The sequence below is a fragment of the Monodelphis domestica genome, chromosome 4 (assembly GCF_027887165.1).
Source record: "Monodelphis domestica isolate mMonDom1 chromosome 4, mMonDom1.pri, whole genome shotgun sequence".
In the NCBI taxonomy this organism is placed as follows: Eukaryota; Metazoa; Chordata; class Mammalia; order Didelphimorphia; family Didelphidae; genus Monodelphis; species Monodelphis domestica.
In genome coordinates, this window is record NC_077230.1 from 345,114,450 (window position 1) to 345,141,622 (window position 27,173).

At 38.7% G+C, this 27,173-nt stretch overlaps 2 protein-coding genes across 6 annotated transcripts in view; one reads left to right on the forward strand and one right to left on the reverse strand.

Annotated features, from left to right (window-relative positions):
• Positions 1 to 5,086, reverse strand: part of SPCS2 (signal peptidase complex subunit 2) — a 24,861-nt gene extending 19,775 nt beyond the window's left edge. For both annotated transcript variants that reach the window (XM_056794981.1, XM_056794980.1), the window contains exon 1: positions 4,908 to 5,086. In XM_056794981.1, coding sequence (XP_056650959.1) covers positions 4,908 to 5,075 — 168 coding nt within the window. In that variant the 5' untranslated portion in view covers positions 5,076 to 5,086. The remainder of the gene's footprint in view (positions 1 to 4,907) is intronic.
• A 165-nt stretch (positions 5,087 to 5,251) lies between these two features.
• The window catches only part of XRRA1 (X-ray radiation resistance associated 1), a 120,836-nt gene continuing 98,914 nt past the window's right edge, over positions 5,252 to 27,173 (forward strand). The window contains exon 1 of one of the 4 annotated variants that reach the window (XM_001367086.5): positions 5,252 to 5,389. Coding sequence is in view for 1 of the 4 variants with exons in the window: in XM_056794975.1 (XP_056650953.1) it covers positions 5,588 to 5,623 (36 nt within the window). In the remaining 3 variants the exon portion in view is untranslated. Of the gene's footprint in view, positions 5,390 to 5,485; positions 5,624 to 27,173 lie in introns of those variants that run through there. The other 3 variants (XM_007490978.3, XM_056794975.1, XM_056794977.1) reach the window with 3 other exon arrangements.

Sequence of the window (27,173 nt, forward strand, 5' to 3'; positions counted from 1 at the left end):
ACTAAGACCAAGAGAAGTTAAATGACTTGCCTATGTGAAGTATGAATCAGACTTTCTTTGTCTAACTCCCAAAGCTGAAAACATCTCTACTTTAACACTTTGTAAGCCATCAAGTAAGAGAATTCATAAGTCACTTACTTGGAGAAGAGAATTCACAAGTCACTCACTAAGAGAGCTCCACTCTTTTAACTCAATCAATTAGAAACTTGTGAATCCTATGATAAGAACTGACACCTTCAGAGGCCTATAAGAGTTTACACCTTCAGAGGATGAAAGGTGTGAATCCCACAGACACTGGCCCCCAGGGCAATGCTAGGCAATTTGGAAGCTCTGATTGGTCCCAATGAAGAGGGGAAGCAACAAAAAGGACTATAAAAGTTCTGATTTTCTTCAGTCCTCATAATTGTCTTGGACTGGTGACCCAACTCTTAGAGGTAACTTGGGACTTGTACTGCCTCTTGGGTGAGTGAGTAGTTGGCCTTCCCTTCCTGGTGTCTGGAGAGATTAGTTTCAGAGAGGCCTTCTCTTCTTGTGGGAGGCCCGTGTGGGTGGAACTCCAGGTCTTCCCATCAGGAGGGTTAACAAGCCCTGTTGGGCTGAGCCAAGCAACAGAGCAATATTTAGTGTGATAGGGTAGACATCTTCTCCACCCTCTTTTTGTATTTCTCTACTTTCACTCTTTCCACCCTTTTGTAAATAAAAGATATTGAAAGTCATTTTGACTTGAGCTATAATATTTTAAATAGGTGACCACAAGATTATTTTAGAATTCTCACATATTTAGTCAAACCCTTAATTTAATTCCTTATACCTAGAATTATGCATACTTAGCAATATCTGAGGTGGAATTTGAAATCCAGTCTTCCTGACTCCAAATCTAGCACAATACAGCTAACTCTTCAAAAATTATACTAACATTTAGATAATACTTTTGAGATTTTCAAAGATAGATAGAGAGATATTATATACATATAATATATAATCCTCACAACCCTGGAAAGTAGGTGCTATGAGCAAACACCCTTCTGACTTCCTGCACTATATCTACTGTATCATTGTATCTACTGAGGAAACACTTAGGTGTCTAATCTGAGGTTCCTATGAGATTCAATGACTTCAATTTTCTTGGATTCAGTCTAATGATCTATAAAATAAAGGATCTGATAATCTCTAAGGACCTTTTATAGTGTTAATATGGCCCAATTTTGTGATATCAGACTTAAGTCTAACTCACTTTGAAGACTTCTGAGAGATAGCAACATAAAGGCAAAAGAAAATTGACAGCAAAAAGCCAGAAAACCTGTTTGGGGAAGTCATGTGAAGAGTAGCATGTCCTCAGCAAAGCTGAAATATTTTATTCTGTCAGTTGTATGTATGTTAAAAGATGTGGCCAACTCAATGTTCCTTGGACCCATCATGTACATTACTTGGAAAGTGTCCCTTCACCTACTAAGTCTTATCTTTTCTTAAAGACACAGCCCCAATCCCCCATCCTCTGTGAAGCCTTCCCTCAACCATAGGAACTCAAAACCTTCAATGCAACTTAAAAGAGTTGCAATGGCTTTAGAGATTTTTAAATGAGTAAACTGAAGCCAAAAGACCGGAAGGGACGTAATTTAGCTTAGGCCAAACAGCAAGTTAGTGATGATAGAGCCAGGTCTAGAACCCAGATTCTTTTAGAGCAGTGCCTTTGGAGTCTGAGGTCAAGGTTCAAATCCTAACTCTATATTCTTTATATGACAATGACTAAGTCATTGTATCTTTTTTTATATTTTTTTTTATATTTTTTTAACCTTCCTGGGCCTCAGTTTCCTCATCTGTATAAGAGGTAATTGGACTTAATTAGCTCTTAAAACCCTTTTTCTTTTTTTTAACTCTTTAACACCTAGGCTCTGGAACTCAAGAGGTCAAGTGGCCCAATTCCATCAAAGGTAATTAATTCCATTAACAACATGCCCAACAACTGGTTATTCCACTTGAAAACTGGTCAGGCAAACTTACTTGGAGCTGATTCTTAAAAGATGTTCTCTCTTAAATATTCTATTATTTTAAAATATCTTTATGAAAATAGACTCCAACTATATATGTGTGTATATATATGTATGTATAAATAATTTTTCTTGTACTTTTAGCTTTTCTCTTCATGTGTGTACATACACACATTAGGTTAGCTATTTTCATTTCCTCTTGACATGTAAATTTAGTACTCTACTCCTGGAAACTCTTCTTTTGAACTTTTCATTTTTTCCTGGTTCTCTTCCTTTCTGACTACTCCTCTGCCTCTTAACTTCATAAGTTGCACTCCAAAGCTCTATCCTGGGTCTTCTATTCTCTCTATGGTCTTTTTCTTGGTGAATTCATCAGTTTTAAAAGCTTCAATTATCTTTATGATGGCTTACCAACCTAGATTTGTCTTGCTTCAGTTTCTCTACTGAGCTCCAGTCCTATACCAACAAGCATCTACTAACATTTCCAACAAGATGTCCTGCAAGCACTTCAAAATTAACATATCGAAAATAAAATTCATTTATTTCCCCCCAAACTCAATCTACTTTGGAGCTTCCTATTACTATAGAAGGCATCATCTTATATAATTCCAGTCACTCACGGTTATGTGCTATAATTCTCAACTCTTCACTTTCCCTCCCTCACCCCACATATCCCATCAGTTTCCAAATCTTGCTTTTTTTTTTTATCTCAACATCTCTCACATGTGTCTCCTTTCTATTCACAGCCAATTCACCCTAGTTGACTGGACTACTACACCTGTTTTCTAACCTAACCCATTTTCCTGCCTCAAGCTTCTCCCCATTCTACTCTCTACCCCAAAGAGCTTTTGAAGGGTGATTTGTGGCCTCCCTAGAGGGCAGGTATTGATCATGTCAGCACATCACTTAAACTTTGGTAGCTCCCTATGATTTCTAGGACCAAAATTAAATTTGTTTGGTTCCCAAAGTTCTTCACAACCTGGTCCCAACTTACCTTTTCAAACTTGTTGCACATTATTCTCTTCACACTCTCTTTGGTCCCACCATAATGGCCTTATTACTCTTCTTCATACACAGTGCCCCATCACTCATCTCTGTTAGGTTTCCTGGCTGTCCATCATTCTTAGAATGTACCCCCTCCTAACTTCTTTGAATCTCTTAATTCCTTCAGGTCTCAGCTAATTCCTTTTTCCTACCTGAGGTCTTTAGGCCCATCCTCTATACCTCCGGCTCCTAGTACATTCCCTTAACAAAGTGCCTTGTATTTATTTTGTACATATTTCTACATGTAGATGTCTGATTCCCCTTGTAGAACATAGGCTCCTTGAGGGCAGAGCCTTTATCTTTTGCATTTATACCTCTAGTGCCCAGGATACTTAATAAATGATTGATAATTAAAAATGAGGAAACCAATCTGACAGGAAGTCAGGATTTGAGTTGAGGATCAGTCACTATTCAACTATCTACTTGCTAAAGGCTGTCAAACATATGGCAGAGGGACTATTAAAAAACAAAAAACTCCAAGATCTTGAGGGTTGTCACTAGTTTTGAGTAGACCCTAGGTATCACAAGCTTCAGACCACCCATGCCCAGCTCCACATAAAAGGTTTCTTCTAATGCATTTTTCATTTACAAAACATTCTTCTTCTCTCCTACCACATTTCCTTAGGTCCTATAAAGAAGAAACCACACCCTGCTTAATGTCCACTAAGGTTGCTAATACTGCTTAAAGGACTAGAATCATGTTGGGTTGGATTTTTTTTTTCCTTTTCTCCTACATAGAGTCACTGCCTAGACACAAGAGTGTATTCCTGTAACTTACTCTTATGACTTTCAACAATTGTTCTCCAACCCAAATCATCACATAGACCTCAAAAGCAGTCTCAATGAGCAAAAACAGCCAAATGGTTAAATTCAAAAGTCATTAAACAAAGTCTGGGTCAATCCCCCATACCAGATGGAAGGCTGCAAGGAGACATTCAGAGCAGAGATATGAGTCTTCCTTCCACAAAGGAAGAGATGGACTCAGGTGAAGAGAAAAGAACCCTAAAAGAAGAAGGGTAGAGAAAGGAATGAGGAGGGAGGGTGAGGATCTGAAGGGGAAAAGAAAAGAGAACAACATAGGATGGGGAAGAGGAGACAGTTGAGGGAAAAGGGGAAAAGAAAGGGGTCAATAAGAAGAGATGGAATGGAAAGGTCTGAAAATGGCAGAGGAAGGAAATAGGTTACAAAAGAGGGAGAGAAACTGGTCAAAATGGGGTAGGAATAGAAGGAAAAAAGCAGAGAGAGGAAGAGATGATGCAGGGGAAAATGGGATATGTATGAAAAGAAAAAAGTGTAGAAGATGGGGGATTAGGATGAGAAGAAGCAAGAAGGTGAGGAGGAGGAAGAGAAGATGAAATGGGGGAAGAAGAGAGGAGGCAGGAGATGCAGGTGGAAAGAAGGATAGGAGGAGGAATGGGTGGGAGGAGAAGAGACAGGAGGAAACATGGTAGGAGGGAAAAAGGAGACAGGAGAAAAAGTAGGGCTAGAGATGAGGTGTTGAGAAAGGCAGTAGGAGATGGGCTGCAGGAAGAAGTGGCAGGAGGAAGAGATGGAGTGTGCAAGGGGAAAGGAGGAAATGGGGGCGAGGGAGATTTGAATACAGGAGAAGGAAGCAGAAGATGGGGTGGAGAAAGGAGGAGATGGGAGGCAGAGAAGAGAAAAAAGGAGGGAGAAGAGTCAGGAAGAGAGGGCGGAGGGGGATGGCAGTGGGGAGCTGAGGGAAAGAACAGGGTCGGGGTCGAGGTGACTGGGAGGGGACACTGGTGCGGGACCCCAGAGGAGAAGGAAGGGCAGGGACAGAGCGGAAGAAGCGGGGTCAGAGGTCCCGGCTCAAGCTGTTACGGTAGGGTTCGACCTTCAGGCCTGACTCCTCACCTTCTCCAACAACCCGCTCTTGTTGCTGCCGACTCGCCCCAGGGACTGAGGCGATGAGAACGATGTCCCGGACGGAGCAGCCGCCACGGGCGGCGTGGTACCCCCAGCCGCGGTCGACGCAGCCATCTTGTCTCTCTCTCCCTCCTCTCCTACTTGTCTCCAGCCCATTGGCTGACGCTGACGCCCCGCGCAGGGGCCGACGGGATTCGTAGTTCGATTGAACGCCGGGAGTCGTCGACGGAAGCTGGGCGCGAAGCATCTTGGGATTTGTAGTCTCAGGTCGGGCCTCCGGTTGCCGGCGATTGGACTCCGTGGCGTCTCGGTTGCTAAGGGGAGAGAAAGGGAATGGCGCCGCCAAGGAGCAAGCCGGGTCCGGGCCCAGGCCCCGGCTCCGGCCGCGGAGGAGAAAAAAGCGACTGAATCACAGTACCCTGGACGTCTCCTTCCCGGGAGCGTGGTAGGAGGAGACGCTGCCGGGTCAGGTGCGGCTGAAAAGGTCTTGGGGCTCGGGGGTGAGGGAGGACCGGAGTGGTCGCGGAATGGAAGGCGATGGCGGTGAACCGTGGCTGTAACCTTGAATATTCTGACCCTGGCGCAGCCTTCGGCCCTGCCAGCCTCTGCCCTTGCAGTGCAATCTTGCTCTCCTCGGATGCCGGCCTGTGCTTCCTCTTCATCAACAGATGGGTCGTGCTCCCCAGTATCTTACACCTCCCAAGGTAGTCTCCATGTATCAAATCCATTTTTGCAGTAGTGTAGGCTGTGTGATGCCCTCCTTCGGGTCCCCTGCCACTTGGCTCTGACTGGCATTCGAAGCGTTTCCCAAATTTGCCCCCTCCTACCTGAATAGTCTTCTTACACCTTAGGCCTCTCCCCCAACCTTTTCAGGGATCTCTAGTGATCCTAGATTCCTTGCTGTTTCCCCCAAAGGACACTCCATCCCCCTGCCTTTTCCCTGGCTGTCCCCCAAGCCTAGAATGCTCTCCCTCCTCAGCTCCCTTTCTGGCTTTCCTGGCTTCCTCCAAGTCTTTGCTAAAGTCTCACCTCCTGTAAGAAACCTTTTCTGCTTCTCTCTATCTCCCACCCAGTACCCTTTCTCTGAGATTACCTCACATTAACACTATGTCTGGTGTGTGCATAGTGATTTTCATGTTGTCTCCCTCATTAGAATGTTAAGTTTGTGAGGGAAGGGAGTGTGTTTTTGCCTTTCCTGGCATCTCCAGAGCTTAGTACAGTGTCTGGAACATAGTGATTTAAAAGTGGTTAAAAAAAATAATTGTTGACTAATTGACTGACAGTTTGGGTTCCCTAAGTTCAGAGTATTTGATGGGCTGGCCTCAAGAGTGTCAAGGTATTGCTGATTACTTTTTTAGAGTAAGCTAGGGTACACAATTAATACAAGACAAAGACATTTACTGAAATAGTAAAAAAAAAAATGTAGTAAAACATTCCCCTATAAACTTACACACATTCTCACAAAAATGACAAAGTGCCAGAGGGAAGACTGGTTGCCCATTGAATTCACAAGTGGAGAAGTGCCCCCCTCCCCACCCCACCCCCAGGAAACATATGTGGTCAAAAACATCTGGTTTTGTGGGATGAAAGGAACATATCCCCTTGTGATATCCTGGAATTGTTCTTCAAGGGGGGTACATCTCTTGAGTGAGTTGCTCTGCTGGGACTACTGGAACTCTCTTGCATGGAAGGCAGAGCTCTTTTGCTTAGAATGTCCGGAATCGCCAGCTCAGGGCACATCTAAAATATTGACCTATGATAGTTCTATTTACTTTCAGAAAGAACTGGCACCCATAATCAGGAGTCTCAGCTCTGAGGCCCACCATCTTCCATCTTCAGTCACTGGACTCTTTTCTTCTAGATATTACTCTGTGTGTCTGCTGTAAAAAGCCAATAGTAATATGGGGAGATATCTTCGAAACATACTATTTTCTCCCAGAGGCAAATAGAAAAAGGTTAAGAGTTAACTCAATAGTTGAGGCTTTCCTCCAGAAATGACTCTTTCTAAAGGACATCAGACAAAGAAATTGAGGGGATGCCCATCATTGGAGAATGAATGAACAAGTTGTTGTATATGATTGTGATGGTATTATATGGTATATATACCATATATAACATGAAATAACTAGCAGGATGGTTTCAGAAAAACCTGGGAAGAATTCTGGGAACCATTACAAAGTAAAGTGAGCAGAACCAAGACAACACAGTATATAAAATCAATAATAATGTAATAATGATCAACTGCGAATGACTTAGCTATTCAATACAATTGAATACAATACAATACAATTATCCAAGACAATTCCAAAAGACCTATGATGAAAAATTCTATTTTCAGATAGAAAACTGATGAATTTGAATATGAATGAATGAATAAGAACATATTGTTCTTCATTTTTCTCACTTTTTTGCAACATGGCTAATACAGAAATATTTTGGATGACTTCACATATAGAATCAGTATCATATTGCTTGGCTACTTAAAGGGATGGGTTGGAGGGAAGGAGAGAATTTGGAATTCATCTTTATTCAAATGAATGTTAAAAATAAAGGAAAAAAATTGAAGGCTACTAGGGCCAGCCAATCACTAGAAGTTCACTATGTACTATTAGTTGCCATCTTCTAATTCCTACTGTCCTTTAATTCTATCAGGTTGAATTGAAGAACTTCACACTTTATTGTCAGATTGATTAAATAATTCCTTTATATTAAAATTATCATGAGAAATGGATTTTGTATAAGGACATAAGTTTATTGATTATATCAGGTTTATTGGTTAGACTCACATCATAACCAATAAAGTGATATAAATCTCTGTGGTTATCTCTTGAAAAACAGGGACAACCTGAGCTGGGTCAGGCTACATAATAGATTTTTAGGAGCTCATTATTCAGCCCTTCCCTTGACCATGCCAAGTCAAGTCATTTTTAATTAGGGATAGCTAATTAATAGGTGGTCCATCAGGTGGTCCTTAATCCTTTCCCAAACTGATAGGTCACATCCAAAGGAAAAGAATCCTTGTCTCTTTCAACTATTAACCAAATTCTGTTAAAAAGAAAGACATTTTTTGGGATTCCCAAATTCAGAGAAAATGCAAAAAAAAAAAATTAGCAGACTAGATGCTATCTTTGACCCATATCCCAAACACAGAAATACACCACAATTCTCCCTAATACATAGGAATTAATACAGTATATGAAAAATAAGTTCTCACAATTCCTCCCTCTACTTCTTGAGGAAACTGGATCTCAACTTCCCCAATGAAGCACCCCAAATATGATGACTATACATTACATGGTGGGCCTAACTAAGATACTTAAGCATTTTATAACATGATGTCAAAAATAATTGATAGAAACATTGACGGGTAGCCATTAAAGGGGCACTCCCCTTCTGGTGGATAAGTGAAACAACCCCTACTGTCCAATCCATTATATCCAAGGTCTCAAAGTTTCATGAGGCAGCAGCCTGATTCCTGCAGATCTGCTGTTGTTGTTATCTTCAACCATCTGAAGTCATGCTGGTCCTCAGAGGAGCTCCTCTGGTATATGTACTTTCTTCTGGGTCAGAGTCACTGATAACCTTTTCCTCTAAGATTGCTTGAAAAATAGATCTTAATACAATTTTAACCCAGTCCCTTAAATTTTGCATTGCCAATAGTTAGGTCAGATGCTGAGAGCAAACTCAAACCTTAGGATTCTTATCGTTCTAATATAAAAGATATCCAATTGTGGATCTCTACACTAAAGCATTTACATTTCCTTTTTGTGCTTCTGTCTGAACCAAATACTTACTTTGGAAAACTGTCAATAACAAACTTGAAAAGAATAAAGTTGACATATACCCAATTTTTTTTTCAACTTGGATTTAGAGCATGCTCAATGCCTTAGAAACAATTAGAAACAGATTTGACATATATGTGTGTGTGTGTATAATCATTTGATCTTTTCTACTTTCTTTGAAAACTTTCACTTTAAATATTATCTCGCATCCACTATTTGTTATTATATGTTTTTATTTATTACTTGTTATTGTTTGCCATTATTCCATTTCATTTCCTCTTTTAACTCTTAATCCCCTCTCAGGAGGATGAGATTCTGCAAAGAATCTTATAACATTCTTTGCAAACATGTGGCTTCTATGCTTAAATTAGATGGGCATATACATGAATTTACCCAAAATATGTCTCACCCTTCTATTATAGCAAGAGATTTGCGATGGGATCCATAAAAAGCCTAGCAAATTATGTCACATTGTATCAAACAAATTATCTGTAGTCCAACATCATCAGTTTCTAACCATGCTCAAATAAACTAGATATTACACTCACACAGAGTGATACTCTTAGATTTTCTCTATACTCTTGTTAATCTACTTGCATTACAGAATATATCCCACATACAAGTGTTTGTGTTACAACAAATAACAAGATATCACTTAGTAATAACAATAAATAGAACAGAAATCATTTTTCTCTAAGCTAAGTGATTGCACACAAGTCTTCTGTTTCAGAACAACAAAAAAAAAAAGCTGCTGATATAACCATATGAAACAGTGGAATTATATCCTACTTTAAGATGTTGCCTTCTCTATACTACTTTTGAGATATTGGAAGGATTTTAAATAATTAATGAAAGATTGGCTAAATACTTAAACTTTAGGGCATAAAAAGAATCACAATTTCAGACTTTGATCTTACAAACTAATAGCTCATATATTTTCCATTTTTAAACTAATAAAGATTCAATATAGTGTTTATATTTTTTTCACACTGATCATTTGTTCTAATTACAGAGAGTTCTCCTAAGAGAAAAAAAAAAGAGGGACATGGTTACAGCCAGAGGAAAATAATCCTCCAGTATGATATAAATTCCAAGCAAGAGTTGTGGAGATGCCAATTGCATTGACCAAAAAAAAAAAAAAAAACTCAATCAGCCAGGTGGGAACATTTTATGTCCAAGAAAAGGAAGGCCAGTGACTGCTCATATAGAGAATCACTTCCCCAACTTTTAACTACACCTGCAGGTCATAGACATCACCCCCATAGGGCTGCTGGCATTAGGAATCATTGCCTTAACAATATATCCTGATTAGCATAGCTGGAATCAGACTCAGAATAATATAAATTACAGTCGCATAAGATTTCACTTCAGATAGCAAGTTTCAGTACTCACAGCTAGGGCTAAATTACCTCTCACCTGGTATTTCAATAATAAAGTTTGTCAGGTTTTAGAATCTTACATCCTCTCCAACAGGCTAAACTCATCCTGACTGTATTTTGGAATCCTACATAAAAAGGGAATATATGATGGTTTTCTCAAAATTCTAAAAATAAAAATGGCCAATTGCTTTAAATCTCCTGACAATATATACATACATACAGTTCTAGATTATAATTTCATTGTAAAAACATCTCTATAATGTATAATTAACCAGTTCGATAAACTAAATAAATTCTTGATTACCTTCCCACTCAGATACTTACTAAAGAGTCAAGGAGTAGTTAAAAATAGAAAAAAAGGGATAAGAATTTAAACTGATAAATTCTAAACATACAAAGAAATTTAAATAGATCACTGCCATTTTCTCCTTAAAAAATGCTCAATTGATAAAATGATTTAAAGGAATTGATTTGTCATTTCCATAAATAGCCAAATAACTTCAGAATAAAACTTAATGCTTCAAAATTAGAATTTAGAACCAGAATTAGAATTAAAAAAATATTCTCTGTAATCCCCAGATATTGGCTGCTATATGGAAATACATGTGAGAAAGAGAAATATAAAATTTTTTAAAGATTTTTCTACAATATTACAGAGACAAAAAAAACTTTAAAAAGTAGGCACACAATACAACAAAATAAACTATAATTTTGCAATGATGGTAAATGCCAAGTAAACAAAATATTAAATGTAGCTAGCTTAAATAAGCAAAAGGAGGACTCACGAATCCTATCATGGTCAGTTATAACTATTACAATTAAAATTATCTTGAGAGATTGATTTTTGGTTGAGAATATATATTTATTGATTATATCAGGCTTATTGGTTAGGCCCACATTTTAACCAATAAAATGATAATGGTCTCCATTTTTGTCTCTTGAAAACCAGGGAGAACTTGAGCTGCATCAGGCTCCATAATAAATAGATTTTTAGGAGCTCGTTATTCAACCCTATCCTTGACCATCCCAAGATAGCTTTGATTGGCAATAGCTAATTTAGAGTTGGTCCATCAGACCCTCAGCCCTTCTCAAAACTGACAGGTGGACAGTCACATCTATAGGATAAGAACCCTTGTCTCTTTCATTTATTAACTAAAGCCTGTTAAAAAAAAAAAAGGAAGACATTCTTTGGGATTCCCAAAGACAAAGAAAATGCATAAAAGTAGCAGACTAGATGCTATTGCTGACTCAGATCCCAGACAGTAATTCATCCTAAAATATGGGAAATGATACAGTATATAAAAAATAAATCCTACAATATTCTGTTGTTGGGTTATTTAGGGAAACTCCTTATACTTCCTTTACCCGTGGGTTACATATTCTTCTGTATCACTTACCTTATTATTATTATTACACTTACTGTATTACACTTCATTGTATTAAGCATCTTCTATGCCACACATTATCTATCATATTATAGCCTGTTATACATTGTTATATTAGACAAGGTTCTCTATCACACAGTGTTATAATATAGTCTTTCTTATGTATCATGTAATAGCCAGCCCTCCCTATCTCCCATCATTATATTATAGTACAGTCAGTCCTCAACATTCTCAACTTTCTCAACTTCAAGCTTTCTTATGATTTTATTAGGTGCCTCATCTTCACTTTTGAATAGGCAACTGCCCACATTCCCAGCCATGTGCAATAGAGGAAAAAAAAAAAGAGAGAGAGAGAGGCGCTATGCCAGCGTCCTGCCTCCTTGCTGTGATCCAGCCTGGTGTGGCCCACTTTTCATGGGCAAACAGTTCAACCACAGAGCAGAAAGGGAGATTAAAGAAGAAATGTTCCCCTTTTCCCTTTCTTCTACCTTGAGATTCGTCTGATTTCACCACTCTTGCTCCTTCTCATCCTTTCCAGCATTGCCCTCATCTGCCTTGCATTTTATGGGTTACTTCATAGTTACTGTGTTTCGTTATAAAGAACTCTATACAGAAAAGTATATTTTCAGCAGTCTCTAGTGAATGATTACAGTTTCTGGTGGTCCAAGAACCTACCCCCCAGACCAGTTATATGTTCTGTGGTGAATGAAAGATGAAATGACTAAAGAAACAAAGGTTTAAGTTTCTGAGCATTTTGATTTGCTAATCAATGCATGCCAACTAGCTAACAAATCAGGACCACCCCTTCCTCAGTTTGGGACTGAACCCCAAATTAAAGGGGGAAACAGATTTTTATACATTAAAAACAATTCATCAGATAAAGCCAGTTAATTAAAAGGAAACAATAGGAAACGACATTATAGGTAATGTGATTTCTAATTGAAAGAAAGGTTAGGAATTTATCAAGTTGGGAGTGGGAGAGTGAATAGGTACAATTTCCTGAAATAAGAAAAAGAGGTGTTTCACTCCTCCCCCAATGCCACCAAATATCTGTAAACAGTCAAAGGAACACAGAAATAATAACTGATCAATATGGCACCAATTTTCAGATAAGATATGAGTTGCTTAAGATGTATAATTCGGAGAAAATTCCTTGCATCATTCTTTAGACCTGGCCAGGTTTCTGACCAGCATAACCTAGGTCCTTCATAAAGAGTCTCTAAGTAACAGATGTGGTTTGGTTTCCCAGCCATGCAGGGCTAGTTACAAATAATGCAATTGGGCTTTTGCCCAGGTCTCACAATTGAATCAAGTTTTTCACAATTTAGAAATTTGACTAGTCCCATAATTGAATAGAAAACTAAGCTAGCTCCAGAATTAAATCACAAGATGGAGTCATTATAGATCACTCAGTTCCCACAATTAGCCACTTTGCTGTCCTAATCCCCTCAATTTCCTCAGTTCAGTGTATCAACATTCACATTTTTGACTTTCAAGCTATCTTCTAAGCACATTACTACCCCTATGATAATTTAAAATTGACTGTATATATTTCTGATTGTTCCCTTTTCCCATTCCCAGTGATATAACTTCATGTCCATTCCCCTATATGAGGGATTCTGGGGCACCATTTCTTGTTTATTTGTTTGTTTTTATTTTTAAATATTTTTCCATGGTTACATGATCAATTTTCTCTACCTCCTCTCTTCCCACCCCACTCCCAAAACCAACAAGTAGTTCCACTAGATTACAAATGTGTTGTCACTTGATACCTATTTCCATACTATTCATTTTGGTAATAGAGTAAACTTTTAAAACCAAAATGGGGCCTCAGAGTTGAATAGAAATGGTATATAAGACAAAATCATCTTTTCCCTTAAGCATCTTTTGTGGAAGAATAACAAACACATAGATAAGCAACTACAGAGTATACAGAAACCAATTTCAGTGGGGAGGGAGGATACTAGTATCTGTGGAGATCAGGATAGCTATCAAGTAGGAAATAGCTGAGCCTCAAAGGAAGCTAGGGATCCAAAGAAGTGGATATGAGAATGAAGGACAACCCTGGAAAAGACACTGAAAAAGTGAGATGCAATGTCGTAAACAAGGACGAACCAGTAGGCCAGTTTGACCCAGTCTTAGAGTATAAGAGGTGAATAATATATAATAAGGCTAGAAAGGTAGTTTGAAGCCAGAATGTGAAGGACTTTAAATATGAAGTATTTATTCCTCCTATTTGAATTGATCCCTCCCAACTGCTAGTGCCCTCCTCCCTGAAGTTACTTTGGGTGTATTTTGTTTTAAGAGAGGCATTTTGGTAAAGTGGATAATGAATTGGCCTTGAAGCCAAAGCAATGAGTATTCTGGGCTCACTCCCTGAGGGGTTGAGATAGCTCTTCTCTACTACCATTGCCAGATTCCCCATTTCAGGTGTGTTTCTCTCTCCAATTATCAGCCTCAAGTAACTAATGTTCCAGTTCCATTTAACCAATTGTCATAATCTTTTACATAGGGATAGTTAACTTGAGGATATAGCAAGAACAAAAGTATATTTTCCCCCAACATCTTGAAGGTATGCTCTTTTGCTTATTACCTGTCCTGGGGAAAGTGGGCTCAGACTTAATGGAGTTTTCACTTAGGATTGGTCCCACCAAGTTGGTATCTAAATGTGTCATCACTACTGTGAGATTTTAAATAGTGAAGCCCATAAACTGTAGTGAGTTAAAATGGTGGAATATATAAATTGTGATAGGTATAAGAGAGGGTGAGTAAATTTGACCGCAGAAAATATGTTTCACTACAGTGTCTTGGTTTTTAAATCAAATATAAGGTGGTCGCCAGGGAAATATTCCCAATTATTCAAATACCCAAGTCAATTGGGTTTTATAGAGATTTTAATTAATACAAATGTGGAATTAAAGAAAAGAGAGAAAGAGAGAAAAAGGAAATAAGTATGAAGGGCCTTAAGCCAACATGGCCTAGACCTGAGTCTTAAGAGAGAGAGATCAGTCAGTCAGTCTTTTAACATTCACCACAAGGTCTGCCTAAGCAAGGATTCTAGTGACACCAGGCCAGCATCATCTCAGCTGCTTTCACCAGCTCCCTCCTCCATCTGAATGTTTCAGAATCAGTCCTTCCTCAATCTGAATGTTTCAGAATGAGTCCTTCTCAATCTGAATGTTTCAGAATGATCTCCTCAATCTGAATGTTTCAGAATGAATTCCAGCTCTTCTCTGAGCTGTTATTTTTAAGGGCAAAATCTCCTATGTCACCTCCCCTAAGTTCTTCCATCTACCAATCACTGTAGATGTTTTCCAAAAGACAGCCCATTTTGAATTCACAGCTGAGTAGATTAATCTCTTTAGTAAATCAGAAAAAAAAATGCTGCTGTGTTGACTAATTTCATTAAGAGAAAACCTCTGAGTAAGTTTTCACCTTTTAGGTCTAAGTAGTTTACAAGTTGCCCCCACCTTTATAGGTACTTAGCATCCCATTGTGTCAATTCCAAAAATAGGCATGGCTCAAAGAACTCCTTTCCTTTATAAGTATCATTTTCAAGTACTTTCATTGTTTAGCAAGGAGTTTTCTGCCCTAAAGCATTCTTAAGTACAGGTGGAATAGAGGTCCCCCCATAGCAAGGAGTTTTCCCATTCAAAGAAGAGTTCTCACTATCTGGTAGGGAATTATTTCAAGTAGGGAATTGGAGGATTCCTCAACGTGGAGTAAAATTTTTTTTTTTCCAATTAAAAATAACACTTTATTAAGTCAGCATTTCTGGGACATGACAATTCCACAACAATGAATTCATGTCCTCTGTGACTGAAACTTACCCAATGAAGCACCAAAGCTGTATTTTATTCCAACCATTTTGAAAATGTCTTCCTAAAAGCCCTGCCTTCTTTTTTTTTTTAATTTAATATATTTTATTTGATCATTTCCAAGCATTATTCGTTAAAGACATAGATCATTTTCTTTTCCTCCCCCCCACCCCCCATAGCCGACGCGTAAGTCCACTGGGCATTAGATGTTTTCTTGATTTGAACCCATTGCTTTGTTGATAGTATTTGCATTAGAGTGTTCATTTAAAGTCTATCCTCTGTCATGTCCCCTCAACCTCTGTATTCAGGCAGTTGCTTTTTCTCGGTGTTTCCACTCCCATAGTTTATCCTTTGCTTATGAATGGTGTTTTTTTTCTCCTGGATCCCTGAAAGTTGTTCAGGGACATTACACCGCCCCTAATGGAGAAGTCCATTACGTTCGATTATACCACAGTGTATTAGTCTCTGTGTACAATGTTCTCCTGGTTCTGCTCCTCTCGCTCTGCATCACTTCCTGGAGGTTGTTCCAGTCTCCATGGAACTTCTCCACTTTATTATTCCTTTGAGCACAATAGTATTCCATCACCAACATATACCACAGTTTGTTCAGCCATTCCCCAATTGATGGGCATCCCCTCGTTTTCCAGTTTTGGGCCACCACAAAGAGCGCAGCTATGAATATTTTTGTACAAGTCTTTGTGTCCATTATCTCTTTGGGGTACAGACCCAGCAGTGCTATGGCTGGGTCAAAGGGTAGATATTCTTTTGTCGCCCTTTGGGCATAGTTCCAAATTGCCCTCCAGAATGGTTGGATCAGTTCACAACTCCACCAGCAATGAATTAATGTCCCTACTTTGCCACATCCCCTCCAGCATTCATTACTTTCCTTTGCTGTTATGTTAGCCAATCTGCTAGGTGTGAGGTGATACCTCAGAGTTGTTTTGATTTGCATCTCTCTGATTATAAGAGATGTAGAACACTTCTTCATGTGCTTGTTAATAGTTTTGATTTCTTTATCTGAGAACTGCCTATCCATTTCCCTTGCCCATTTATCAATTGGAGAATGGCTTGATTTTTTGTACAATTGATTTAGCTCATTATAAATATGAGTAATTAAACCTTTGTCAGAGGTTTCTATGAAGATTTTTTCCCAATTTGTTGTTTCCCTTCTGATTTTAGTTATATTGGTTTTGTTTGTACAAAAGCTTTTTAGTTTGATGTAGTCAAAATTATTTATTTTACATTTTGTGATTCTTTCTATATCTTGCTTGGTTTTAAAGCCTTTCCCCTCCCAAAGGTCTGACATGTATACTATTCTGTGTTTACCCAATTTACTTATGGTTTCCTTCTTTATGTTTAAGTCACTCACCCATTTTGAATTTATCTTGGTGTAGGGTGTGAGGTGTTGATCTATTCCTAGTCTCTCCCACACTGTCTTCCAATTTTCCCAGCAGTTTTTATCGAATAGTGGATTTTTGTCCCAAAAGCTGGGATCTTTGGGTTTATCGTATACTGTCTTGCTGAGGTCGTTTTCCCCCAGTCTATTCCACTGATCTTCCTTTCTGTTTCTTAGCCAGTACCAAATTGTTTTGATGACTGCTGCTTTGTAATATAGTTTGAGGTCTGGGACTGCAAGGCCCCCATCATATGTGTTTTTTTTCATTATTTCCCTGGATATCCTTGATCTTTTGTTCTTCCAAATGAACTTTGTTATGGTTTTTTCTAAGTCAGTGAAGAAGTATTTTGGTAGTTCAATGGGTATGGCACTAAATAGATAAATAAGTTTGGGTAGGATGGTCATTTTTATTATATTGGCTCGTCCTATCCATGAGCAGTTAATGTTTTTCCAATTGTTCAAGTCTAGTTTTAGTTGTGTGGCGAGTGTTTTGTAGTTGTGTTCATATAGTTCCTGTGTTTGTCTTGGGAGATAGATTCCTAGGTATTTTATTTTGTCTAAGGTGATTTTGAATGGGATTTCTCTTTCTAGTTCTTGCTGCTGAGCTGTGTTGGAGATATATAGAAAAGCTGATGATTTATGTGGGTTTATTTTGTATCCTGCAACTTTGCTAAAGTTGTTGATTATTTCAATTAGCTTTTTGGTTGAATCTCTAGGATTCTTTAAGTAGACCATCATGTCATCCACAAAGAGTGATAACTTGGTCTCCTCCTTGCCTATTCTGATGCCTTCAATTTCTTTATCTTCTCTAATTGCTACTGCTAGTGTTTCTAGTACAATGTCAAATAGTAGAGGTGATAATGGGCATCCTTGTTTCACTCCTGATCTTATTGGGAATGCATCTAGTTTATCCCCATTGCAGATGATATTAGCTGTTGGTTTTAGATATATACTGTTTATTATTTTTAGGAATGACCCTTCTATTCCTATGCTTTCTAGTGTTTTTAATAGGAATGGGTGTTGTATTTTATCAAAGGCTTTTTCTGCATCTATTGAGATAATCATGTGGTTCTTGCTAGTTTGCTTGTTGATGTGGTTAATTATGTGGATGGTTTTCCTAATGTTGAACCAGCCCTGCATCCCTGGTATGAATCCTACTTGATCATGGTGAATGATCCTTCTGATCACTTGCTGGAGTCTTTTTGCTAGTATCCTATTTAAAATTTTTGCATCTATATTCATTAGGGAGATTGGTCTATAGTTTTCTTTCTCTGTTTTTGACCTGCCTGGTTTTGGAATCAGTACCATGTTTGTGTCGTAAAAGGAGTTTGGTAGAACTCCCTCTTTGCTTATTATGTCAAATAGTTTGTATAGTATTGGGGTTAACTGTTCTCTGAATGTTTGATAGAATTCACAGGTGAATCCATCAGGCCCTGGGGATTTTTTCTTAGGAAGTTCTTTGATGGCTTGATGGATTTCAATTTCTGATATGGGATTATTTAAGAATTCTATTTCCTCTTCTGTTAGTCTAGGCAGTTTGTATTTTTGTATATATTCATCCATTTCTCCTAAATTGGTGTATTTATTGCCATATAATTGGGCAAAGTAATTTCTAATGATTGCCTTAATTTCCTCCTCATTGGAGGTGCTGTCCCCCTTTTCATCTTTAATGCTGTGAATTTGCTTTTCTTCCTTCCTTTTTTTAATTAGATTGACCAGTACTTTGTCTATTTTGTTTGTTTTTTCAAAGTACCAGCTTCTTGTCTTATTTATTAAATCAATAGTTCTATCACTTTCGATTTTATTAATTTCTCCCTTAATTTTTAGGATTTCAAATTTGGTTTTCTGCTGGGGGTTTTTAATTTGATCGCTTTCGAGTTTTTTCAATTGCATTTCCAATTGATTGATCTCTGCTCTCCCTTGTTTGTTAATATGAGCTTTCAGGGATATGAATTTGCCTCTGATTACCGCTTTGGCTGCATCCCAAAAGGTTTGAAAGGATGTTTCGCCATTGTCATTTTCCTTGATGAAATTATTAATTGTTTCTATGATTTCTTCTTTAGCTAAACGGTTTTGGAGTATCATATTGTTTAATTTCCAATTGGTTTTAAATTTGGTTTTCCATGTACCATTACTAATCATTATTTTTATTGCCTTGTGATCTGAGAAGGCTGCATTCATTATTTCTGCTTTTTTGCATTTGTGTGCTATGTTTCTGTGACCTAATGTATGGTCAATTTTTGTGAATGTGCCATGTGGTGCTGAGAAGAAGGTGTATTCCTTTTTATCCCTATTTATTTTTCTCCATATGTCTATTAATTCTAATTTTCCTAAGATTTCATTCACTTCTTTTACCTCTTTCTTATTTATTTTTTGATTTGATTTATCTAAATTTGATAATGGTTGGTTTAAGTCTCCCACTAGTATGGTTTTATTGTCTATTTCTTCCTTCAATTCTCCTAGTTTCTCCATTAGAAATTTGGGTGCTATATTATTTGGTGCATACATGTTGATTAATGATATTTCCTCATTGTCTAGAGTCCCTTTTAACAAAATATAATTACCTTCCCTATCCCTTTTGATCAGGTCTATTTTTGCATTGGCTTTATCAGATATCATGATTACCACTCCTGCCTTCTTTCTATCAGTTGAGGCCCAGAAGGTCTTACTCCATCCTTTAATTCTGACCTTGTGGGTGTCAACCCGCCTCATGTGTGTTTCTTGAAGACAACATATGGTAGGGTTTTGGATTCTAATCCATTCAGCTATTCGTCTACGTTTTATGGGTGAGTTCATCCCATTCACGTTCAAAGTTATGATTGTCATTTGTGGACTCCCTGGCATTTTGATTGCCTTCCCTAATTCTAACCTTTTCTTCTTCGGCTCTACCTTTTAGTCCAGTGATTTACTTTGAATCAGTCCCCCTTGTCCCCTCCCTTGATGTTTCCCTTTTTAGTCCCTCCCTTTTTGTTCCCTCCCCCTCCCCCCTCTCTTTCCCTCCCTTTTTGTTCTCCCTCTCCCCCTCCCCCCCTTGGTTTTCCCTTCTCCTTACCCTTGTTGGGTAAGATAGAATTCAAGATCCCAATGGATCTGGATGTTTTTCCCTCTCAGAGTTGATTTCCCTGAGATTGAGGTTTAAGTAAACCCCCCCCCCTCTCTTCCTCTCCTTCTTATAGGAGTTTTCTTCCCCTCCCCTTCCCCTGTGAATCTTTGTGTGAGAACCATTATTCTATTTGGTCTTTCTTTACCCCCTATTTATACATTACATTTTCCCCACATATTAGTATACATAGGTTGATATAAATGTAGTCCTTATAGAAGAGAGTTTGAGTAAAAGAAGATAACATTTTTCCCCTTTCCTTAATATTTACCTTTTCAGGTATTCCTTGCTCTTTGATTTTCGGTATCAAACTTTCCACAGAGCTCTGGTCTTTTCTTTGCAAAAAGTTGGAAGTCTTCTATTTTGTTGAATGCCCATACTTTCCCTTGGAAGTATATAGTCAGTTTTGCTGGGTAGCTGATTCTTGGTTGGAGACCCAGCTCTCTTGCCTTTCTGAAGATCATGTTCCATGCCTTACGATCATTCAGCGTAGAACTTGCAAGGTCTTGTGTGACCCTGATTGGCATTCCTTTATATCTAAATTGTCTTTTTCTGGCTTCCTGTAGGATTTTTTCTTTTGTTTGATAGCTTTGGAATTTGGCAATTACATTCCTGGGAGTTGTCTTTTGGGGGTTTAGTGTAGAAGGTGTTCTGTGAGCTCTGTCAGTGGCTGTATTGCCCCCTTGTTCTAGAATCTCTGGGCAATTTTCTTTGATTATATCTTGTATCACCATGTCCAGTTTGGTGTTTATTTCTGGCTTTTCTGGGAGTCCAATTATTCTTAAATTTTCTCTTCTCCCCCTGTTTTCCAGATCTATCACCTTGTCGGTGAGATATTTTATGTTCTCTTCTAATTTCTTGGTGTTTTGGCTTTGCTTTATTAGTTCTTGCTTTAAAGCCTGGTTTTCTTTTACAGTTTGGTCAAACTGGTTTTGTAGATGCGTGAATTTCTTTTGCATCATTTCCCACTTTTCCTCCCAGAGGGCTTCCATCTTTTTGGTCCTTTCTGATTCAAATTCTTCATGGGTTTGTGGAGAGTTTCTATTTCCTTTGGAAGATTTTGGAGAATTTTCTTGTATATCTTCTTCTATCTGCTCTGTATTTTGTATTTTGGCTCCATAGAATGTGTCCAGAGTCGCCCCTTTCTTCTTATTTTTCTTGGTATTTTGGGGCTTCTGTGCTTCTGTGGAGTTTGTCATCTCTGAACGTGGAGGATTGGCTTTTCTTGTCTTTGTCTGGTGATTAGAGGCTTTAGTCCTGGGCAGATGTTGGTTCTATGAGCGTTCCCTGGGTTAAACTGAATATGCCTCACTGGAACTGGAATGGAAGGGTCGGACCACGAGGCCACACTCTCCCCCTGGCTCGATTTCCGGAAGTTGCCTTCAGAATCCCTGGCCGTGAGGCTGTTTCGTCGGCCTGCGGGGGGATGGGCTGCCGCTTCCCCAAACTCCGAGAGCACAGACTTTCACTGAGACTTGGATAGCAGGATCCAGCCCGTGAGGCTGTCTTGCCCGCCCTGAGGGTTGCTGTTGTTTTGACCAGCTCTCTGCAGCGGAGGCCCCAGGCAGTAACTTTCACCCGGACCAACAGGCTCTTTGCAGTGGAGGCCCCAGGCAGTAACTTTCACCCGGACTGGGACTTGGGTAGAAGACCCTGAGGGTTGTTGTTCCTCAGACCCTGCTCTCTGAGCCCGGCGCGGCTGCCGCTTCCGGGAGCCTTGGACTCTGCGCTCCTACCCCTGAGGTCCGAGGGATCTCGGGTTCTGGCTTTTAAGGGGAGCCGTACCTTTTGAACCGGGTCCAGGTCCAGGAGGAGGGTTCCCAGGGTCTGTGCTGTTGATCGTTTTGAATTTCGGCGCCTTAGGAGCTTCTAGTTTGAGATCGGTCGGGAAGGGTTTTCCGGAGATCTGAATTTCAGCTTTCTCTAAGCCGCCATCTTAACCGGAAGTCGTGGAGTAAAATTTTTAACATTCATAAGTCTGTGAAATTTTAAGGTTACATTACCATGTGAGTTCTTATCTCAATTATATCTGGGATGGGTCTTGAAGGTCCTTGCTCTTCAGGGCATGACGCTGGGCTAGCCACAGAACTTTGAGTGAATTCTACTTCTGGATTCCTGGACTCCTGGATGTGGGATGTTTCACACTCACAAGGTTATAACTTCCACCCCCTTTCACTTAATATGAAAGAACAGATGCTGAGGCAGGCAAAGTTCTGAGCCATTCTCTCTCTATAGCATCGTCTCTTAGGATGCTGTCTCGCAGAAAGAGGACAGTTGAAGTGACAGAGTCAAACCAAGAGAAAACATCAAGATCAATTAATGAAGCCTTTTGAAGGCATCCAGAGTTCTGGTTTTGCAATTGCAGCCAAAAAGGCTGCTATTCACTATATGGCTATTAGCCAAAAACTAGGCTCAGAATATCTGTCTCTGCTCCAACTCTCCCCAGGGCATTTTTATTACAAGTCATCGTGACTTTCAGACCCTCACCAGCTGTGTGTCCTTTGGCAAGTCATTTAATCTCCTTCAGTCTCAGTTGTTTTCTCATCTGTAAAATGGAGATAATAGCAAAGCCTATCTCACAGGGTTGTTTTGAGGATGAAAAGAAAATAATACAAATAAATTGCTTTGTAGACATAAAGGAACTATGTTGTTGGTTGTTGTCCTTTATGTTCAAAGAGAACCAAAGTCACATCACCATGTTGGGCTCAATGTTCAAAGTGTCTGACTGGTTGATCAGACCAGTATGAACTCAGAAGGCTCTATCAAAGGTTGGGCACAAATAGATAGACTGTATGACATGGAGATGTCTAAATTTGCACATCTCCTGTTTCTTTTGAACTACTCTAATTCTGCTTTGTAAATAGAGCACAATACCTTCTTTGATATAGGCATGCAATGCTGGGCCTTACTGTGCTGATGTCTTAAGAGTGATCTTTAGAATGTACTTGTATTGTTTCTTTCAACCTCTGAGTGCTTGCCTTGTGTGAATTCTCCATAAAATAGTCTTTCATGCTTGACAGTTAAGCTCAAGAAAGGATTTTAGTGTCCAGTACTTTATCTTGTCAGATGATCTTCAGAATCTTCCCAAGATAATTCAAATGGAAGCAAGCTGGTGTATTTTCCAGATTTCAAAGGCACACAACAATGGGGTCAGCATAATAGCTTTGTAGATCTTCAGTGTTGTAGGCAGCCCAATACTTCTCTCCTATGCTTGTATCCCAAACACTGAGCCAGCTCTGACAATATGTGAATCAACCTCATTATCTATGTGGACATCCCAAGAAAGTATACTGCCAAAGTAAGTAAACTTGTCCACAGCATTCCAAATTTCTTCATTTTTGCTTTAACCAATGGTTCCACATATGGATGATGTGATAGTTAACTGGTGGAAAATCTCTTGTTTTCTTCTTGTTCATTGTAAGGGCAAAATTAACACAAGCAGAAGAGAATAAATGTTGCATTTTAGCCTCAGAAGCTGCATTGAAGGCACAAATTACCTGCAAATGAAAAGTTACACACCAACTCCCCTTCGCTTTAGTCTTGGCCTGTAGCCTTTTCAATGTAAATAATTTACTAGTGGTTTAACTGACCTCAATAGTGTTTTCATCCTCCTTAAATATATCTGACAACATCTCTGAAAACATCATGCTAAAAAGCATGTGAGCAATCACACGACCCTCCATCATTCCTATAGTGACAGTAATGGGAAATCACAAGAGCACCATCCAATATCAAGGATTCACACAAACATGCCAGCATGAACATGGAATGCATTACTGAAGAACTTCTCTAGGCAACCAAGTTTTGTCATGATCTTCCCCCAGGTCTCATTGGTGACAGCATCAAAGACTATTCAGATTGACAAATATGTACAATGATTATCTATAAAAATGTGACTACTCTCAGCAATGTAATGATCTGGGACAATCCTGAAAGATTTATGATGGAAAATGCTATCCACCTCCAGATAAAGAACTATTAGAATCATCTTTCACATCAGTGTATCTTTGGTTTTATTTGGGGGTTTTGGTTATATATGAGTGTGCTCTTACAACAATGACCAATATGGAAGTGTGTTTTGCATGATAATAAAAAATTTTAATTAAAAAAAAGAAAAAGAAAAAGAAAAAAGTTACCCAGTCCTTTTCTGCTCTACTGTTGCCAACCTTTTGTTTGTTCAGCTTTTCCTTCAAAGACAACAAAAACAAGTCAACAGCAAAATGTTCTTGCATGGAGAAGCACTATAATCTGTTGACATTAAATCTTCTGGTAATCATCTTGCCTTAGGACCACCACTTTTGTTGAATGTGAACATATAGCTAGGTATAAATCTATGATTGGTCCAACATTTTGTGCCACATATCACTTTGTCACTCTCACATCCTATCCATCTCTTCTCCTTATAATGACATTGTCTATTAAATGTCAACGTTTGTTTCAAGAGTGTATCCATGAAGTTTTACTGTGTTTAGGTAAATGGAAGACAGTGTTGGTGATGAGAGCAAGGATTTTGCCTGGGGCAAGCTCTTGATTCTCCACAGTCCTTTGCAGCTCTTCTCGGTGCCACCCTCCCAGGGGCACTCAGGGTCTGCTCTCTCCTGCCTGCCTGGTTTTCTGGTCTTGCTGCTTTCAGGGGTGGGTCCCCTGTGGTCCTGGTCAGCTCCCAAGGACCCAGAAGTGCTCCCTGCTCACTCCAGAAGCACTCCTCACTCACTCCCTGGCTCTGGGCACCTAAGGTCTGTGCTCTATCGCACACTGGGGTTTTCCACCTAGCTGCCTTCAGGGGTGGGTCTCCTGCAGTCCTAGTCAGCTCCCAAGGACCCAGAGGTGCCCCCTACTCACTCCAAAGGTGCCCCTTGCTCATTCTTCTTGGCATGTGCTGGCTTTGGCTCTGGCTCTGTAGGTGGGTGTGGGGGAGGATGGATCAGCTTGCATTTGGGTGGAAGCCCTTTCACCCTCTTGTAGACTGGGAAAGCCCCAATCCCATGCACCTTCAATTCTGCACCCTATTTGTACAGCAACTTCGTTCCTCTGAAAATGATTCTTAAGGCCTTTTGGGGTAGTCCTTGTCGGTGTGTGCTGGGGAGAGTAAGTAACCCGCATTTTAGACTGCCACCATGCTTACCCGGAGGTCTGGTAAATATATTTTAAATGGTGATTTTGAGTAATGTCTTTGGTTTGTGTGAGTGAATATGTATTTATATATAAATATCCATATAAATATATATCTATTTTTCCTTTCAAAGGCATCTCATTTTCAGAATATAGATACATTGTAATTTTTAGATATCTTTCACATTATCTCATTTGAGACTCACAACAATGAGAATCAGGTCCTAAATAATTTCCTATTGTATCTCTATCTTTTCTGCTCAGATTAAACTGGACCAATCAGTATAATATTTTATGCCTATAATCTTTATATACTTTAAAAACGCTTTGGGAAAAAAAAGCTAGGACTTCTAGCAAGACAGTGAAGCAAAAGATTCTGGCCAAATCAAAAATCTTCACCTAAGCCTAGAAAAGAATAAGAAATGTGCCCAAAATAGCAAAACAAAAGCAATAACAAAGGAAGAAATAAAAAAGAAACTCAAGCAAGATATTGTTCACTGAATGTTATAGAACAAAAAAAAAGCTGTATTCTGAAATCTGTGCTCTACCTCTTCCCTTCCCTACTACTCCACCCTGTGCTATGGACTTACTGTAGTCAGTTGTTATGTTATATACCGAATCAAAGTTTGACTCTAGCTAACTGTCATGGGTGGGATAGGATGGATGGTCATCAGGGGCTCTCTTTGAACACTTTAGAATTCACTTCATTTATTAGCTCCCCATTACTATTCCCATTTCAGGTCATGTGATGAATATTCTTTGATGTGAACTTCTCACTCAGAGAAGTAGCTGCAATTACTAAAATATAATTTGAAATTAACTGTAAATGAAGAGGATGAAAACCAATCTCCATCATTCAATCTCAATAAAGTCTACCATTAACAGTGATTCTACCAGACTCCTCTGCATGTCCATATGATAAAGTTTGGGATATAAATTCCTGTAGGAAGGTGAGGGGGAATAGCAAAAAGACTGAGGAAGTTATTAAGCAAAGAAAAATCCCAACTAAGAAATACCATGGAATATGAGATTCCAGGATCAAACTACAGAGGAAGAAAATAATTCTGCTATACTCAAAAAAGAGTATGGATTCAAAGATTCTGAAAAAATGACTAAAGGAAGAGATGAGAGGTGAGATAACTATCTTAAAATAAAATCTAGGAAAATTTAGTGAAGAAGAAAAAAAAATAGAGGATCCCAAAGTTCAATCATAGGATTATTCATCTAAAACTAGAAGGAACTCTAAAGTTTTAGCCTCATCCTTTCATTTTAGAGATGAGGAAACTGATAATCACCAAAGAGGTTAAGTGATACCAATTGTCACACAGTTTTAAGTAGCAGAGTCAGGTTTTTTAAATCGGGACCTGTGACTATTATCCAGAAATAGAAATACAATGTCAAAAGTCAGAAAATAATGAAAAAATATAAAAGATATCTACCATAAAAACCCAATGACCTGGAAGATGGGGCATAAAGAATCAATCTATTAAGATAGGTTTCCAGAAGAGAAACTGACAAAACATAAAACTCATACCTATGCTTATATTTCAAAATTTTATGAAAAGAAATTGTCCAGAGTTGGAATAAGAAGGCATGGTGACTATTGATAGAATCCATAGGTCTCAATCAGAAGAAAATCCCAAATAAAACCAAGAAGCATATATGTCAAGATACAGGGCTTCCAGGTGTAAGAAAAATAATTGCAAATAGCTAAGAAGAGAGAGGTCACATACCAAAGAATCCCACTTAGACTCATGTAGCCTAAATCACCTAACCACCTCAAGGGGAGTAAAGAAAATATTATAATATGATATCTTGAAAGGCAAAAGAAGTTAGCTTACAATTTGGCAAATATTAAATATAATCTTACTTGAGGAAAAAAGGACTTAAAGCAGAACTAGTAACAAAGATATCTCTGAGAACACAACAACTGAATTGAGGCTTCAAAATGTAACTGTAACAGCAAATTGAATTTTTAAACAAGCTTAATTAAAGCAGGTAAACAGTTTCACAACTCGAGAGCTAAATGATGATTGAGGGCTACAAGAAATTATTGGTGAATTGGTAGTGGGGGAGGAATAGTACAGGAAAATAAGAAATCATGAACTACCCTCTTATCTGATCCAAGAGGATATTTCTAAAATAAATCAATGAAAAACATATAATGCTAAAAATACAGCAAAATAAATGGAGAAGGGGGACTGGACAGAAGTAGAGGAGAGTAAGAGTGTGCTTTGAGATAGATAAAATCAAAGAGGAGATTGACTGCCTCACATGAAAGA